The sequence below is a fragment of the Cololabis saira genome, chromosome 5 (assembly GCF_033807715.1).
Source record: "Cololabis saira isolate AMF1-May2022 chromosome 5, fColSai1.1, whole genome shotgun sequence".
In the NCBI taxonomy this organism is placed as follows: Eukaryota; Metazoa; Chordata; class Actinopteri; order Beloniformes; family Belonidae; genus Cololabis; species Cololabis saira.
In genome coordinates, this window is record NC_084591.1 from 12734722 (window position 1) to 12752897 (window position 18176).

Sequence of the window (18176 nt, forward strand, 5' to 3'; positions counted from 1 at the left end):
GATTAACACGTTCATGGTGGTGAAATCTAAAATGACTGTCACCTGTAATGGACGCTGGGTTTGTACAAACGGCTGGTTGCTTCGCCAAGTGGGCGGCATGACGATTACAGATAAGGAAGTGATAGTGGCTAGCCATTGGCTGATCCAACTGTCTGTCAATCATATCAGAAATAAATGTAATGCGTTATATAAATTCTTCTGGCGTGGTTAAAAAAACGAGTTGTCATGGATGTGAAATCAAATGATTGAGACCAAAATGTATTTTTTTGATTATAATATGGGAGTCAAAGGAGATTGACTTGCTTTTGGAGCCGGTTTCTATCAAACAGTTGAGGAACTGCAACAAATTTTAGTTCTGGATAAGCCTCAACCTGGACTTTAGGTGGATGGCGGTTTCTTTTGACAGTAGTAATCGACTTCTACGAACTTACAACATGATGGCAGCTACTGGACAGACGTATCAAATTTACATAAAGGTAAAAAGAGTGAAAATGCCTATTGTACCATCAGTCCTCTTTTATGCACTTTTTGTACACGTACGAAGTTAAAATGACCCTATCTGCACCATCACTTAGGCGGATATACATTTTGGAGTCTTGTCAGAGGCTTTAATTACCATTATGTTTGGAGTTAGGTTGATTATACCTCAACTGGCAACATTATTTGCAATTATGCTGCAAAGGCATATTCCATTGTCACTGGAAACAGCTCATAGTTTCTTTCTGTCTAATATCAGATCAAGGGTTGTTTTAACTTTGGAATGTTTCTTTAAGAAAAGGGACTCTCCTTATGGTTGTTTTGCTTCTCTGTGGAGGCCAGCCCGTGTGATTGTGCTCGGTCCCCCTGCAACGGCCCCACGTCAATATAATGCATTATGATTAATGAGGGCTGTGGGTGGAAGGACAGCTGGGTTGCTGTCTCCCTGCAGGCAAACAAGCCACTTGTAAAGTTTACTTGCAATTGTTTCGTTGGAGCAGAATTATCTTTTGGAATGCTCATCCACCTGTATATAAATAACTTGTTTGGTTTTATTCAGCTTGTCTTTCACCCTTTTGCCTGAAAAATGCTGTTACTGGTATTCTTTAACACATGTAGAATCATCAAAGTTATCACTGAATTCCTCACCACTGAATCAACATGTTTAAAGGATCTCAGTGTTGACGCTACTGTAGCTCTGTGGATAGCTTTGCATAATTTAGCCGTTGCCCGGCAACGCTAAATGGCAACTTAATTGCAGTGCATGCAATCAATACATTGTATGGCTGCTGCTGCAGTGAGAATGTGTTTGCTTTTCACAGGCCGGTTCACCAAACTGTGACCATCTAATATCACTCTAGCTCAGTTCTGACTGTTGCGAAAACAACTTTAATTGCAAGCGCGTGAAACGATTCGGTTTGTGTTTCCTGCACTGCTGAAAGCATAATAAACATATCAGAGGCTTGTTAGAATAAACGTACACAAGGTATTTACTGTGACCCATTTGTGTCAAAATGTGACTGGCTTTGTGTGTGGTCAGATTAAATCCGCCTGGTATTTCTTGTGATATTATTTTTCATTGTGTTAATCCTAATAACAGACTGAGGAAATTACATTTTTTTTGGGTTCCTTAATCATTTTCTTTTTCATTATGTTTTAAAATTAGACTGGAGTGTTTCCCACAAAGCCTTGGTCTTACATGTGAAGTCATTGCTATTCATTTTTTTGAGAGTAAAACCATAATTATAACTCCTTTCTATGACTTTGCACATTAAACCTCCACTGGGAACAGTTTCACTTGTTCTTAAATAGTCTGTGGCCAGTCAAAGGGGCTGAATTGAGCGCTTTGCTGCAATGTCTTTAGCTTTTCTCTTTGATTCAGTTCATCACCGAATCATGTTTGAAGATGCCGACATGCTTTTCATGCCTGGCGTTCTGCAGGGCTGCTGCTCAGCGGCTGTATGCGATCTCACTACTGTGAGGCCTTAAAATGGGTCCTAAGTTCATTCAAGCTTACAGCACAGCGGGAGCACCAAATGAATCATCCTGACTCGGTGTGATTAAAGCCCCAATAATTTGATTTGGATTAAAAAAAAAAAAAAAAACAAGTTACTGCAGTTTTTCTCTGCAGGAGAAACCGGATGGTTTAATTGCAAGTCATTATAAGAACTGTTTTTAATTATTCATTTTCCCACACTGCAAAGTTGGGGAGACATACTTCAAACTGAATTGCTTTGCAGGGATATGATAAACTGCAATTTAAATACATAAAACAGAATTTAAATCTGCAAGATCAGGCTGTAAAAATAAAATAGCCCTTTTAACAAAACAAAAGAAACCTTTTCCTGACCTACATACTGAATACTATCAGGATTCCAAGGCCCGAATGTGTGAAAGCTCTGTGAGCAATTAACTGAAAGCTCTTTGTTGATGGATCCACAGTAGGTCTCACTGGCTCACCAACAGGAGAGGGGGAGGGTTTTATTTTGATTTGATGGTGAAAAGAAGGGGATGTTTATCTACCGCCAATAGGCTTTCTGCAGGAATTGTAGAAGTCCTTTATTGGAAATTCTTAGCTTGAGCTGTTAGCTGTCAGCAGCTCTGCAACTTTAGGGACGAGTCTTGTGTGTCCGTGGACGCAGTGTGTAAAGGTTGGAGTGTCCAACACGGTTACGGCCTATTCAGGGGGTTTCAGCTTGTATTTAGACAAACGTAGGAAGATCTCAGACAACAGTGCACAGTACAAGAAAAGGTTACAAGTTTCGCTTAAAAAAAGAAAAATCAACCAAAAAACTGTGGATAAATGATTAAAATAATGGTTTGAAATGTCAGCTTCAGGTAACGTATTAACTCAATTATTAGCTAAAGGTAATGAATTAAAGACAGAGTTGACATTTCCTAAATTTGTAAGCAATTGAAGCCCTGTGCTAGAATCAATGATTAATCCGGTTAGATCATAAAGTCTGAGACTTTAACCGCACAAAAGGGAACTATTTCAGTGTAATTAATGGATTCAAATGACTTTGTGTGTGATTTGACAATCTGCTTGAGATTTTCAAATATTTCAGAGAAGCCCCATCCACTCCTTGATACTGGCACGGAGAAAAGCATCTACTAGACTAGAAGGAACCTCCATAAGGACCAGAGTCGGGTCGACCGTCCGCCCCGACCCGGTGGCGTGGAGGGAATCAGCACTAAAATGCATGTGGGTGTACATCTGACAACAAAGGGAGCCATTGTGTTTCACGCTGATGCAGCTGTTAATTTAGTGGCAGCGTTTGCAGTTTGAATTCTGTTTATACTGCAAACAAAATGAGAGTTACAGTTGGACTACAAACCAACAGATTATCAGATCCTGAAGGGTGAAATGTTATCGTTAACCCCGAGTTGGACCATGTTGCCACATCAAACATCAGGTGACTATTTGCTTGAAGCACGTTATTATACCATTTTTATGATGAATAAGCGTGAACTATAAGGCATTTTACCCTAGTCACAGGCAGGGCTGGAAATGCACGTCCTATAATCCGACAAAAAAGGTTTTTATGCGACATAAAGAGCTAAAGTAGAAGCACAACTGTAAACTGGTCATTCTGTGTGTCATCGTGCTTTCAGTGTTTCAGCAAGACGGTAACCTCAGTGAGTTTTTCTGCACAGTTGCACTGCCCTCACATTTTTAACCTTTAATGTCATGCTGGTTGGCGGGGGTGGGGGGGTCATATTTAATTGAACAAGCATTACTCTTCCTTGTCTTGTGCCACATAACAGTTTGGCGCCTTTAGTTTGCCTGTTTAGCCTATTCCCCCTATCGTGACATAATTTGCTGTAAATTATCTGTCCAAATCTTGATTTAAAAACAGTAAATGAGTAAAATAAGTTTGGATCCCACAGCAACTTGGTTAGGTTGACACAAAACGAGGAGAAGGCTTCAGAAACAATGGTATCATATCTGCAAACTGGGGATGTTGGACAGTAATGTCCATTTGGCAAAGCTAAAGATGGTGTACCAGCACAAACTCCTCCTACCAGCTGTTGAACATGCTGGTGGAGTAATATTTGGTCTTGTCTTGCAGCCACATGACCCGAGCATTTAGTAGACCTTAAGTCAACCATGAGATGATCCGTACCATTGCAACAAGTACCCTTTGTCCAGCTACTTGGCGTAAGAAATCAATGCAATATATTTTTTTATTCTAACCTTAACATGTTTAAAAAGGTTTGTTTCCCAGTGTGATGCATTACACAAGGTGCATTACACTGTTGTATTTCAAACCAAAACACAATCTTTGTCTTAAACATAACCACGCAGGTTAACTGCCGAAACCTAATAAGCAAATTGTGTTGTGTAAACCTAACCACGTTGTTGTGCCCAGGCATATCCAGAATGTGGAAAAATGTGTCCTCTGACGCATAAACATGAGGCTGATGTTTACAGGCCGCCTTTCAAGGACTTTTTTTGCCTTTTTGTGAATGTTGGTGTGTTGAATTTAGCCTAAAATGGATCGATCATCATTGATGTCTCTTTGCATACGGAAAAAGGGAATAAACCTTGTCTTTTTTTTTCAAGTTATATGGATCTGCATATCTGTAATGATGAGATGAACTAACCCATGAAATATTACACCATACCAGCACCAAAATGCAGATTGCACCGCCGTCAACATCTGAAATGGATCAAAACATATCAAAGTTGTCCTAAGACAAGTATGCATATTCGTTCATAAATCTAACATGGAAGTGTGTTTTTGATCCACTTCAACTGGCGACTACTGTGAGTGGAGAACAAGTACCTACTGCTTCTGCATCCGGCGGTCGTGACATTTTAGGCAAATAACATATAACCTTTTTCCACAGTGCCATTATTTACACTTTGAATCACCTTATCGTTGAATCGTGCTGTAGAAGTAAACTTGCCTTGCCTTACCTTCAAAACAATGAAGCCAAATAAAGTGACAACCACAAAAAAACTAAAGAAATACCCTTTACTACTTCCACAGGATTGAAGAGGGTAAGTTGCAGCCATGTGTTGTTATTTATTGGCCTTTGATAAGCTAATCATCAGCAGGTGTGCAGACCTCAGTAAAAGCAGATTGTCTTAGCCTGGAGAATTCAGGTGTGTGTTTGTGTGTGTTAACACAATGCCAAGCAGGCAAGATATCAGCCATTGTCTGATGGATGCAACCATTCATCCAGTCATCCATCCATGTATTATTTCATTTTCCACACCCACGTAATCCTATGCAGGGTCAGGGGGGTCTGCTGGAGCCAGGCGTACACTAGGACTGGGCAATATATCGAATATACTCGATGTATCGCGGCTTCTACTCTGTGCGATGTACAAAATGACTATATCGTGAATATTCGAGTATACATTGTCATGCATTTGCTTTTAGCCGCGGGCATTAAATTGCAGGCTTTTCTCACTCTTTCTCGTCTCGTCTCTCCTTCTCAGAGACATAAAACAAGCGCACCTACTTACATACGTCAGTCACGTGCGTTTGACTAAATTGTGATTTCCCCCTTTTTGCATGAAAGTTTAAAATTAGCATATATTTATGCAGTATGAACAAGAATGTTTTAATGTAGACATATAGAATCATCATACTGGTGTGATTGTATGCATCAAAGTGTTAATTCAAGGCTAAGGCAAAATATCAAGATATGTATCGTGACATGGCCTAAAAATATCGAGATATTAATAAAAGGCCTTATCGCCCAGCCCTAGCGTACACCTTTGATCAGGTCAGTTATGAGGGCCATGAGTCCATGTTTAACCAATCTGGAGTACATGATTCCCAAGTGAAAAAGGATTATGTGAATGTTTTCCACCTACGAGTAGAAAGAAAGAGGGAGTGAGGGGGAGAAAGGCTGCAGCTGTGCAGCCTCATACCAACTGTCATCAAGGTGATGAGTTTGTTTTGCAGCGACGGGGCCTGGACTGTCTGCAGTCATTAAAATCAGCAAAGCATTATCAAGTTGGGTATGAGGCCATGCAACAGTTTTGATTTGGCTGAAATTGGGTCAGGCAACAGGACACCGGGCTGCTGGGTGGCACAGTGGTTAAAGCAAGCGGCCCATGCACTGAGGCTACAGTCCTCCTGCAGCGGTCGAGTCGAGCAGGTTCGAGTCCCGGCCTGCGGCCCATTGCTGCATGTCGCCCCCATTCTGTCTCTCTCTACCCCCTTCCTGTCTACACTTTGGATAATGGCCACTAGAGCCACAAAATCTTAAAAAAAACAACAAATGCCAAGAATACCAGCAAATCAGAGGAGCTGAAAAGTGAAACAAATAAGGTGTTGCAAGGACCAGGTCAAAGGTCAAAGGGATCTTCAGAGAGCTGAGCATTAAAAAAAAAAAAAAAAACAGCCTTCAATCTTCAATGAAGTAAAACCACCCCAGTCATCGTTTTTTAAGACAAAGGCTCGGCCTTCTTGTAGTTGTGCCGTCATGGGCAAAGGCAGGGAGCTCTATGAAGGAAGATGAATGTTTTTAGTATTGATTTATTTAAAAAAAAAAAAAAGGTAATCCATGACACTTTACATAGACATGCGTGTGTCTTTAAAAAGCATATCCACCGTTTACATAGAAACATCTCTAAACTAATCAAGAAAAATGATCTGAAAGTGTATAGTTTGAAAGTGAAAACTATAAAACATAAATGATTTGTGTAGACAAAATCTGACCGATAACACATGAGATAACTAAGATTGCAGAGTAGAACAAGTGTGTGAAATCCCGACTACGAGGTTTCCCAAAGCTACTTTGAATCAGGCGTTTTTAATTAAGGACATGACATTGTGGCTGAAAGATTGCTTGATGTCAAGCTTGTGCAACGATCACAGCGTTTTCCAGAGGAACTCAGGAAAAGCATTATAGACCTGCACGTTGCTGGGAAAGGCTACAGAACCATGTCTAATCACCAAAGTTTAAACCAAGAGCACGATGCTTAGTGCTGAAGCAGGTGAAAAAACCCTGAGAAGAAAGCAAAACACCTGCAGATTTTCTTTATGCTATGTTTGGGAGCTGTGACATTTCCTCAAAATGGGATGTGCCGGGTAGATTGACGAGTGGTAAATCGAATTTAAATAACTTTCAAGAAGTCTTTGCATAGTCACGGTGGGGGGAGGGGTGGGGGGTGCTTGGGATTGTCACCACTTTCTGAAATAACTGTTTGTTGACATATGGTGAATAGTGAGTATTACAAAGGCCAGGCTGCTATCTGCTGTTATCATTAATACTTCAGCCTGGGGGGGGCTGTTCTTTTTCTGAACTAACTGCTGACGTGTTTGTGTGTGTGTGCGCGTGTATGTGTGTATGTGTGTGTGTGCGTGTGCGTGTGTGTGTGCAGAGAGGAAGTGGCCTCTGGGCTGAGGAGAACGACACAGGAAAAGTAAGGGGGGAGCCGTCCAGGGACTTTGCAAAGGTTAGTAGTGTGAACACGATCAATACTCCAGTTCACCACATAACCACAGCTGACTGCTGTCTTACTGATGTTGTTTTTACTTATTTATTTTATTTTTTCCCCACTTTCAGCTTTATGAACTAGATGGTGACCGACAACGGAAGGAGTTTCTTGATGAACTGTTTGTCTTTATGCAGAAACGAGGTAACGTTTAATAAGCTAATTTTTTTGCCAATTTTATGTCTTTAAAAAAAAAAATCCTTAGCAATACTTGTTTATGGCCAATGGCATGGTTCGCCTGGTGTTGCAGGTTTACTCAGAAATAACTAACCTAAAAAAACGAAATAACTGACGGCAAGATGTGCACATTACAAATCAAGTTGGAGAACATACAGCTGTCTTGTCATTCAGGTGGACAAATGTTGAAGCTGAAATTACCTATAATTTAGTTTTCAGTAGGATGCCAATTTAAAAGGGGCATGTTTTGAAAAGAATATGGGAAATAGGGCTGGGCGATTTTGGACAAAAATAAAATCCTGATTTTTTTTTTTTCTCTGAAAACCCGATTTTCGATTTCGATTTTTTTGGCAAAACTACAAAAGACAATGGAATAAATTGTTTCAAATATTTTATCTTTATTTTTAAAGAAAAATAGCAAACAAATTTCCCTATTGGGAATGGACTCCCGAATGAAATAAAATTGGTATCAGATAGCAGAATCTTTGCATCCATGGTTAAGAACTGGCTGAAAACACAACAAGATTGTACCCACTTTTGAAATGTTACTGTGTGTGTTGTGATGTGTGTTGTGATGCGTGTTGAGAGGGAGTGAATGAGTGAGGGAGTATGTGTATGATGTGTGGAGATTGTGGGATTATGTGACTGTTTATTTTGTGATTGTTTTTAAATAGATGTAATTTTATATTTTGTATCATAGGTCCTAGATATTTTTGTATTGTATTTTATTGTTAGAAAAGCCCAACTAGGGACAGGAGTTGCAAATTAGCAAATGCTATAAACTCTATGTGCAGAACATCAGTTGCTGTCATTGTACTGAAACTATGTTTAAACTGCATTGTCCCTATCAACTAAACCAATAAATAAATAAATAAATAAATGAAGTGCAATTGAAAGATACTGTAAATCCTCCTTGAGTTTAGTAAAGTGACAACATTTACAATTTTCTTGACCAAACAAAGATGACTAGACGAGCTCTGTCTGTAATGCAGCCAGCTGCAAAAAACATCGATTTAACATCGATTGTGATTAATAAATCCGATTTAGATTTAAAATCGATTAATCACACAGCCCTAATGGAAAAATTAACTTTCTGTGACTAAAGACCTTTTTATTTGGCTGTTTGGAGTCTGTACCACCAAAACTGGAGCGGGCAGGTCTGAAACTTTCTCCTGCAGTGTGTGTGTGTGTGTGTGTGTACATACAGTCATCACATCATTAGGTCGACCAGGCGCACCTAATAAAGTGGCCGGTGAGTTTATGTGGAAGACAGTGGCGTGGTGGTTTACCTTCCAACTCACGGAGGACTGTCTGGTTCAAATCTTGGCAGGAAGTCCTTCTATGTGAAGTTTTCACGTCTTCCCGCTTGGATGCTTTCCAGCTGCTCCGGCTTCCTCCCGCAGTTCAAGACATGTGTGTTAGTTAGTGTGCTGCTACCTGCTTGTCTGTGTGGCCCTGTAGTGGGGTTTCAACTATCGCCCTAATGGCAGTTGTGATAGACTCCAGCAACCCCCCCCACCGTCCAACACTGCCACCCCTGTGAGACGGGAGGAGGAAATGGGTCCATGAATGTTTGTTTGAAGCACACAACTAGTTTGACGTTCCACTGACAAAAGGTTTCTCGTTTGGATGCGTCCAGATACCTTAACTCGTGAGCAAAGTTCACGACCTCAGTCTCTGTGCGCGCGTGCGCACCTCCAGCATGGGTTTCGTAAGCGTGAAGTAATCTTATTTCTACGGCTGCTTTTTAGTCTGCTTCATTAATTGGCTTTTCTCTCAATGGGGATTGGAGGGGTTAGCTGTCAACCCTATGACTGGCAGACACGGCTGGTTGTAAGATCACCCCTCCCCCTTGCACTCAAATCAATGCAGCAAGAAAAGCAGCAGTTGTGGCAGTGTCCCCACCCCCACCCCTCTGAAATAAGCTTCATTGGACAGGTCTATTGGGTTATACATGCTAAGTCCCATTACCTAACATTGGCCTCAGGCGTGTTAATCACAATATGTTCTCATTCTTCACTTTCTTCTTGTGAGTCTTCTTTTATAAGTGCACTAATGGCACTTTTCCACTAGCACCTACTCTGCTCTACTCATCTCAGCTCGGCTCGACTCAACTCGGCCTGGTTTCTTTTCCATAACAGTTTAGCACCCAGAGCAGAAGTAGGAGGTTGGAGCCAGAGTTATTATCGTTCACGAAAACGAACGAAATAACGAAAACTAAAATTGAAAAAACAATTTCGTTAACTGAACTAAATAAAAACGAAAATGAAAAGACAAAAACGATAACTAACTGAAATTATATTGCGTGTTTAGAAAACTAACTAAAACAAACTGAAATTATAGATATCATTTCCTCCGTTTTGGTCCCTGTCAATATAAGCCACTTGGTATGATCAATTTATTCTGCTCTGGCCGTTTATCTCCAACTGGCAGCTACGGCACCTTAACGCCTCACGGTCCGTGACGTCAAAACTAAAACTAGTAAAAACTAAACTAAAACTAAGCATTTTTGAAAATATAAAAACGAATAAAAACTAGCAAACCTACACTAAAAACGAATTAAAACTAACTGAATTGAAGGAGAAAAAGTCAAAACAAAATAGAACTAAACTAAAATGAAAAATTCAAAACTATTACAACCCTGGTTGGAGCGAAGCTGCTGTGACGTATTTGATTGTGTGATCTAAACGAAGAAGACAACAACACTAAAGATGTAGAACCTGGAGGAGATGATAGATGTGCTGCTGGGTCTGTGACTTGTGTTCGATATCAAGTTAAAACAATGAGAGTGAAATAAGCTTCAAGCAGCAACGCTTTTTAATTTATTTTTTTTAATTTGTCTCGGCGCTGCTGAAAAGTCAGCTGGAGCCGTGAGCAGCTATGAAGAGACAGAGCTCCTGGTAGATCTGGTCATTCCTTATCGCCCGTCTAGATCCGTTTTTAATTCTCTCCTCAGCACCAGGTTTATGAACATCTGCACCTCAGAGTTGGATCATGAAACAGACGCTTCCGTTGCCTGTTGAATATAATGAACAAGGAGCCGTCAGAGTCGCTCTTTCGCTGATGTCACATCCTGACTCAGACGTCTGACTCCAACCCCCCGACCAATCGGTGGCCTGTATTGTGATGACGTCAGATTCAGCCGACTCAGCCGCTTAGAACCTCAGCAGAGTAGTTACAGAAAAAGTATCTACTCGGCACGTTAGACCCCTAGTGGGAAAGAACCAAACCGAGTGGAGCCGACCCGAGCCGGGCTGAGTAGGTACTAGTGGAAAAGTGCCATAATGGGACCCATCTTGATGAGTTTTTACCTCTCAGAAACACTCATTACACACAACTCATCCCATTTCACTGTATTTATTCGTCTACCTATCCAGGAACTCCCGTGAACCGCATCCCCATTATGGCAAAACAGGTGCTGGACTTGTACAAGCTTTATAAGCTTGTAACGGAGAAGGGAGGCCTGGTGGAGGTGATTAACAAAAAGATCTGGAGGGAGATCACCAAAGGTCTCAATCTACCAACATCCATAACCAGCGCAGCCTTTACCCTCCGCACACAGTAGGTATCTCCGAGCACGCCCGCCGATAGGGGGGGACAAACGGGTCTGTTGTGCCAGAACTGAAATTTTTTTATTTTATGTTTTTTTATTTATTTATTTTTTTTTTTCTCATTAAATTATGGAATCATTTTTCAAAATGTTTCAAAATATGCCTATTTGTGGAAAAAATATGTAGTATTTGAGTTACATAAAAGCTTGTTATTTGTTTTCTTCCTAATTGTCCTTGTGGTCAAGAACCCCCAACACAAAAATGGTTTGGCCGCTGATCAAAATTTGATGTTATCATTTAATTCAACCATTAGAATGGTCAAAATGTCCTGTCAGCCCAAGTCCGGTGCTCAGAAAAGAAGAGAGAAGAGAAGAAGAGAAGAAGAAAATAGAGGCCTCAGAGATTCTCTACACAAATATTTTAAAAAGGGGGTGACGGTGAAGCTGGAATTAATAAAGTCAGCGTAGAGCAAGGTAGGAAACAGCGCAGCCAACGTTTACCAACCTTGTAACTTAACCTAACTGGCTAGCTCTAATGTTAACGTCCATTAGCTTGTATAAAAACCTGAAGAGCAGAGGGAGAGGAAGAGGAAAAGGGAGAAGGAGAGATCCGGGCGCAGGGGGGCCCATCTTAGATTATTTTGTCCGGGGCCCAGGCAAGACTGTCAGCTGGCCTGTCTCTGAGGGCACTAAAGGATATGACCTTCACATTTAATAAGTATTTTATGGGAAGGTCTATATATATATATACATATGTCTTTATTTGAACTTCCAGATACATGAAGTACCTGTACCCATTTGAATGTGAGAAGAAAGGACTGAGCTCCCCGGGGGAACTGCAGGCGGCGATCGACAGCAACCGCAGAGAGGGCCGGCGGCCCAGCTACACCAACAGCCTTTACCGCTTCTCTCACAGCCCGAGCTCTGCTCCACGTTCACTCCTGTCCTCCCCGACGATGCAAACCAGCCTCAACCCGAGCCCGCACAACGGCCTGAGCACACCCGGGGGTCAAAACCTGAAGAGAAACGCAGGTAGGGCTTCGGTTTGTGCTGTATGAAGGATGTTCTGGGACACTTTTTGTGTTTAGTATTAGGGTGCGTCCCAATACTCCCCCTCGTCTCTTCACTACCCCTATATTTTGCGCATTCTCGTGAGGGTAGTGGCGTCCCAATTCCTCTTTTCACCTAGGGGGAGTGTGCATAACGAGGGCTAGGGGCTGAGAATAGCCCCTTCACATCGAGGGATGTGACATGCTGACTTCGCGAGCGAGGGGCTATAAAAATTTCCCAGAATGCTTTTCATCGCCATTTGCGGACTGAATCCAAAAAAAATACATGGTGGACATTTTTTTTATTTTTTAGTGAATAAAATCAATATTTTGAGTTAGTTTCTGCATAAGAGCGTTTTGATTACATTTCTAGCGAGGAATATATATTTTACTTTTATAATATTCACTCAGTGAATGTACATAATCCCTTTTTTGTCCGTTGTTCACGAAGATCGCGCTGGAATAAAGGCTGTTAGGTTATGCCGTAGGTTACGTAACCTACGCCGTAGGCTACGTAAACTACGCCGTAGGCTCTGTGTCGATTTGACTCGCCGACCGAGGGCAAACAGGCAGACTCGTCTCAGATTGTGACCGAGGGAGCAAGCATTTTTTTGTGAGAAATAGAGAGAAATAATCCTGTGACTCGTCAGATTTGTTTTGGATGTTTCTGATATACCGGTAATAGTTTTCAGAAACCACAAAAGCTGTTATCTGGGTAATTTACACACTTTCAGATAAAGCTGAAGTGAAGATAGCGGAGCTGTTTTATGGTTCTGCGTTAAATCAACGCAGAGCCTACGGCATAGGTTACGCGGCGACGCGCGCCGTACGCCGTACCCTACGCCGTACCCTACGCTGTACCCTACGCCGTACCCTACGCCGTACCCTACGCTGTACCCTACGCCGTACCCTACGCCGTAGGCTCTGCGTCGATTTAACGCGGAACCATAATCAGCTCCGGAGCCGTCAGTCAGGCAGAAATCCCGAAATCTTCAGAGCAAATTTCTTAACAGGCGTTATTTGAGCCCAGGTTGGGGATCTTAACGGTTACTTTTACGCCTGGAAAAAATATAAAAACTTAATAAAGTGCCATATTAACAGCGCTACAGCTGAAATTAAAACAGCTTTTGGCTCTCAGCTTCCTGATCAGGGTAGGGATGAAAACGAGGGGTAGGGGGAGAATTGGGACAGGCACCTGGGCCAAGTGCCCTAGATCTCAAGTGCCCTAAAATCTCCCCCTTCTTTTTTAGGGGGTAGGGAAGAAAAGAAGGGCGAGTGAAGAAAAGTAGGGGGAGAATTGAGATTGGGACTTAATGCAGAACATACCAGTGTGAGTTCCAGGCGTCTGTCATTTTTCCCACCTTGTTCCTTATTTTGTTTTTCTTTTTTGATAAGATGACATCTCCACACCGGGAATACCCCGGCTGCCGCTGGCTCTTGCACTCGGACAGCAGCAGCAGCAGCAGCAGCAGCAGCAGAAGGTACAAGCTGCCACGATGGAGCACCTCAGAGAGAGACTGGATCGAGCAGCAGGTGGCGCTGCAGCCGATGGTCCAGAGAAGCAAATGATGCGGCTGGCAGAGGAGCAGCAGCGCCTCATGCAACAGGCCTTCCAGCAGAACATCCTGGCTATGGCCTCCCACTTCAACCCCGTGAACCTCAATCTAAACAATGGACACGGTGAGTTGTTGCTGTCGCGGCGCTGCGCTTTATTATCATTATTTAACATTATAGGATGATGTCTATGTGGGAGTTTTAGAAAAGTCACTTAATCAGTGTTTTGTTTTGCAGAAAAAAAGCAGGATTTGTCGCTGAATATCTCCACTAATGGACCTGCAAGTATCAGCGTTTCTGTGGAGGTCAATGGTACAGTTTACTCAGGTGAGTTGTGGCATTTCTGAAGGTAAATCCGTTTTTATTCCTGATGCTTGTGTAGAAGAATACAGACTACAGAGGTAGTTACTGTCATGTGAAGTTAGTGCTCCATCCAGGTTATTTTTGAGTAAAAACAGTAAAAATCATTGACTATCATGGGTCTTGGTATAAGACCAACTAAACAATGGATGTTTTATTGTTTGAATAAAAATGAAGCCAAAAGGAAAAGATGTTGGCAAAGCTAAGTACCGGTACCTCCTTACTGCTTCCTTGTGATTTATCAGCAGGAGTGCAGACCTCTATTAAAAACTGATGTTTTGGCTATTTGCTCGTCCGGAACATTCAGACGTGTGTTAACACGGTACCAAAAAGGGAAACACATAAGCGTCAGTATGGAAAGTGTTGTAAAACAATGTCTATACAATCTGGAGTCCAACATTGTTTAGCAGTGCTTGTTCGTCCTGTTCCAACACACTTGATTTAAGTGAACAGATGACCCTATTCGTTTGTCTTAAGGTCGTTTAAAGAACCATTAATTTGAGGTAGGTGAGTTGGAATGCAAGATCTTAATGGCAAGATCTTAAGAAAGTTGTGTATAATCCAATCACCAAGTAGAGTTGTAGAGAAGAAGGTGACACAATTCTTCCAAAACAATAGGTGGATTTCCATTATAATTTTTCACTGAATTCTTTTTTTTTTTCTAATGAAAAAGGTTACATAGTATTGGGTTTATAATTTTTTTTTTGTTTTGTTTTTTTGGCTTCCTTTTTCTTAAGTTAGGACATGGTTAAAAAAAAAGAAAAAATGTGTTTTAGACAAAAGGACATGTGGGAATAAAAGAGGAGTTCTAATTTCTGCACTTGACTATACAGAAAATTGACCAAAGTACCAATAATCTATTTAAGATTTTAATGTTGGCAGATTTGACAGATGTGAATTCACTAAAATGATTCCACATGATATAGATTGCACTTTATAGGTATTTGTTGCATAGTGTTTAATAAATTAACTAAAATATTTGATGCTATTTTAATAATCTGTACTTTTTTCTTTTGCACGTTTTTCCACAGTAGTAGTGGTCTTGCATTTAGCAGATGCTCTTTACTTTGGGAATGACGAACATTTTACCTTAATAGTGACCTTTTTTGTTGTCTTTTGTTACATAAGAAGCTAATTGTACAAGTTCTTTTTTGTGACCCCATGTATTTGTCAGATTTAACCTTCTCTGATTTCTGTGCTTTAGGGACACTATTTGCTCAGAAGTCGGCTGCTTCCGTGTCGTCACAGGCCGTGACTCCGGCAGGAACAAGTGGTTTCAGCGCTCTTTCCTCCTCACACAGTACCTTCTCATCTTCCACCCCCTCAAAGAGACCAAATTAAGGCTGTTACATCAGAATAAAATGATTACGTGCTACAATTTATGTACTTGTCAGTCAAATGGTATTAAACTCAGGGACAATCAAATGCAACAAAGAAAGGCGTCCAACTTTTTTTTTTCGTTGTCCTTTTTACTACTCTGACAGCAAAATGTCTGTAATGGTTCACGTCAAGAAGATATGTATGACCTCAAAGCTGCCAAACCAACAATAATTTCAGGCCAGATCAGTTTACATTAAAAGTGTCTTTAGAGCTGAAAATTGCACGGTGAGAATGATGTCGGGCCCCTTTGGATGTCATTTACGTTTATAGCGAGTTATCCAACACTCAGTGCGGTTACATGCACATCTAAATCAAGCTATCTGCAACAATCTTCCTATGGATTAAACTGGAGTTTCAGAGAAATCCAAGTAAAGATGCGCAAGAAGACAATCGATTATTGAGTGAGGTGCGTTCGACTCCGCTCTGTAGATGTCGTACATACTAAGCCCGATCATGTTGCAGGTAAGATGCACACAAAGTCTCTCTCTTCTTCTTCTGTTACTGTGTTGTTGTGATGCCGTGACTGTTATTATTCCCGCTCCCGTGGCTCTTCACTTCGGGAGGGTGGAGTCCCGGGGCAGTCACTAGCTGGGCTAAGCGTGGGTTGGTATACATGCTGGAATAAATCGAATTAGGACGCATTATCTGGCACTAAAAGCTCGATCTCAAGAGCTTCAATTCGGTTCGACTACAGCCCGGCTAAGATGTAAACATGGCTTTTAAAACTTCAATATCGGTCAGATTAAGTCAACAATTCGACTTTCTGTTAGTGCATGTAAACGTACTGAGTGTTGCAGCTTCGGCGTCGCATCTGCATAACAATGTGGTCGCCAAAGTGCAGCCAATGAAGACCAAAAAGCCTTAGCTCTGTGGCAAAGCTCCTGTCAATAAATAATACATACTTCCCTGATGCAATTTTGTTTCCCCGTAGAAAATCATTTGTTTGAACTTCAGTGAAAGGCCGTAGTTTATACATTTCTTTGCTGACCTAGAAACGGCATGCATGGCATTTGGATCTGCAGGTTGGTTGAATTCTGCTGTTTGTATTTTAGTTTTTTACTTTTTGTATTTAATCATTTGGCTTGAAATTGCTGACCACTTATTTCAGCTGTGAATCAAAGACTGTTTATGCAGGGAACTTATACGTATATATAGAACTGCAGTGATACAACATTTACCTCAACTGACTTTCCACGTTGGTAAGTTTTCTCAGACTTATATTGTATCTCATAATATATTGCTGTGTTATAATTGTGTAAATGGAAATCATGTATCAGTAAGGGACTCAAGCTTTGTGTAAAACAAGACATGACACCGTGCTACCTCATGCCACTAGAAATATGCAATGTTGACACGAGTTCATTTCGCCATGTGCTGAAATAATCTGTATGTGGACAATCAAGTGAACGTGTAATTTCAAACAAATGCCACTGTGAACTTGACACATTGAAAATGAAGACGTTCAACTTTATGCCTGTCTTGGATGAACATATTTCCTGGATATGTAGCCATGTAAAATAAAAAGAATCGTGTGGTGTAATTGTTGTTTTTGAAAATCCGCACTGCTGTTTCTCAATAGGGTTTCATAAGTTTGTTAGTTTTTTTTTTTTTGCTTTTTTTTGTGAATATATGATGGAAGTGACAGGGATTGTTCTGTTAACTAGCTTTGACTAGCTGCCAGAAAAAAAAAAATACGTCGCTGCATCTTCTGTCCTTGACACTTTCTTGTAAATTGTTAAAGTAAATAAATATAAATCTTCGCAAAAGTATCAAAGCCACTGCGCTACCGTCCATTTTGGTTCTTTTACTTCCACTCTATGCATGTAAAACACAATAACGTGTTAGAGAACGTCCCTGAGGACACAGATCTGATCTGATCTCTTGCAATATATAAAAACATGGTTTGGGCTGTCATTGTAATAATAGCCTTAGTGAGTTTGTGTTGATACTGTTATACTGTAATTAACATTACACGCAAACCTCAAAGCTCCTAAAGTCACCTTTTATAATGTATACACTCACCTATGGCGATTAATCATCAAATAATTTAAACATTGTCAAATGAATCATCTCTATTTTCGGTTTCAGTGAACACATGAATGAAGGAAAAGCTTTTAAAACAGCCTGTAGGCTTCATACAAAACCATAAACACAAACTGCTAGATGTGAGTACGCTGATGGAAAACTGGTTCAAAATATCAAACTAGGAGGTGTCAACATTAATAGGTCTGCTCCCTCCAAGGACCAAATAATTATTGTTCTAAGTTGCATTGTCTCTATGATTGGCTTCATATACTGTATTTAAAATGTTATTTTTGCAAAGTACAGGACTCAGGAGTGAAACATCTATATACTATTTACATTATATTCAGTAATACGTTTAGATTTCCTGATCTTAAACATTCCCTGTCTTCAGTCATTTACTGATTTGATTAATCCAAGACTTTGAAAAATTAAAATGTTTGGGAGAAAGATAAATAATTCTGCCGTCAGGTTCACTTTTATATTGGTAATAAAACATTTTAATGATTTGAGTTTGATCAAATATTTAGGGTGGGTCTCCAAAAGCCTCTCACTGGGTTTTTGACGTACGCCCCTGACAGGAAATGGTGGGGTTTGCAGATTCTCTCGCTTGCAGAGGCCTTTTCTGGTCTGAAGTCACACTCAC

General features: G+C 40.8%; 1 protein-coding gene across 2 annotated transcripts in view; it reads left to right on the forward strand.

The window, feature by feature from the left end:
- Nucleotides 1–17263, forward strand: part of LOC133443749 (AT-rich interactive domain-containing protein 3A-like) — a 19926-nt gene extending 2663 nt beyond the window's left edge. For both annotated transcript variants that reach the window (XM_061720941.1, XM_061720943.1), the window contains exons 3-9: nt 7325–7399; nt 7510–7582; nt 10993–11176; nt 11941–12197; nt 13610–13894; nt 14006–14095; nt 15333–17263. In XM_061720941.1, coding sequence (XP_061576925.1) covers nt 7325–7399; nt 7510–7582; nt 10993–11176; nt 11941–12197; nt 13610–13894; nt 14006–14095; nt 15333–15469 — 1101 coding nt within the window. In that variant the 3' untranslated portion in view covers nt 15470–17263. The remainder of the gene's footprint in view (nt 1–7324; nt 7400–7509; nt 7583–10992; nt 11177–11940; nt 12198–13609; nt 13895–14005; nt 14096–15332) is intronic.
- The last annotated feature ends 913 nt before the right edge of the window (nt 17264–18176 follow it).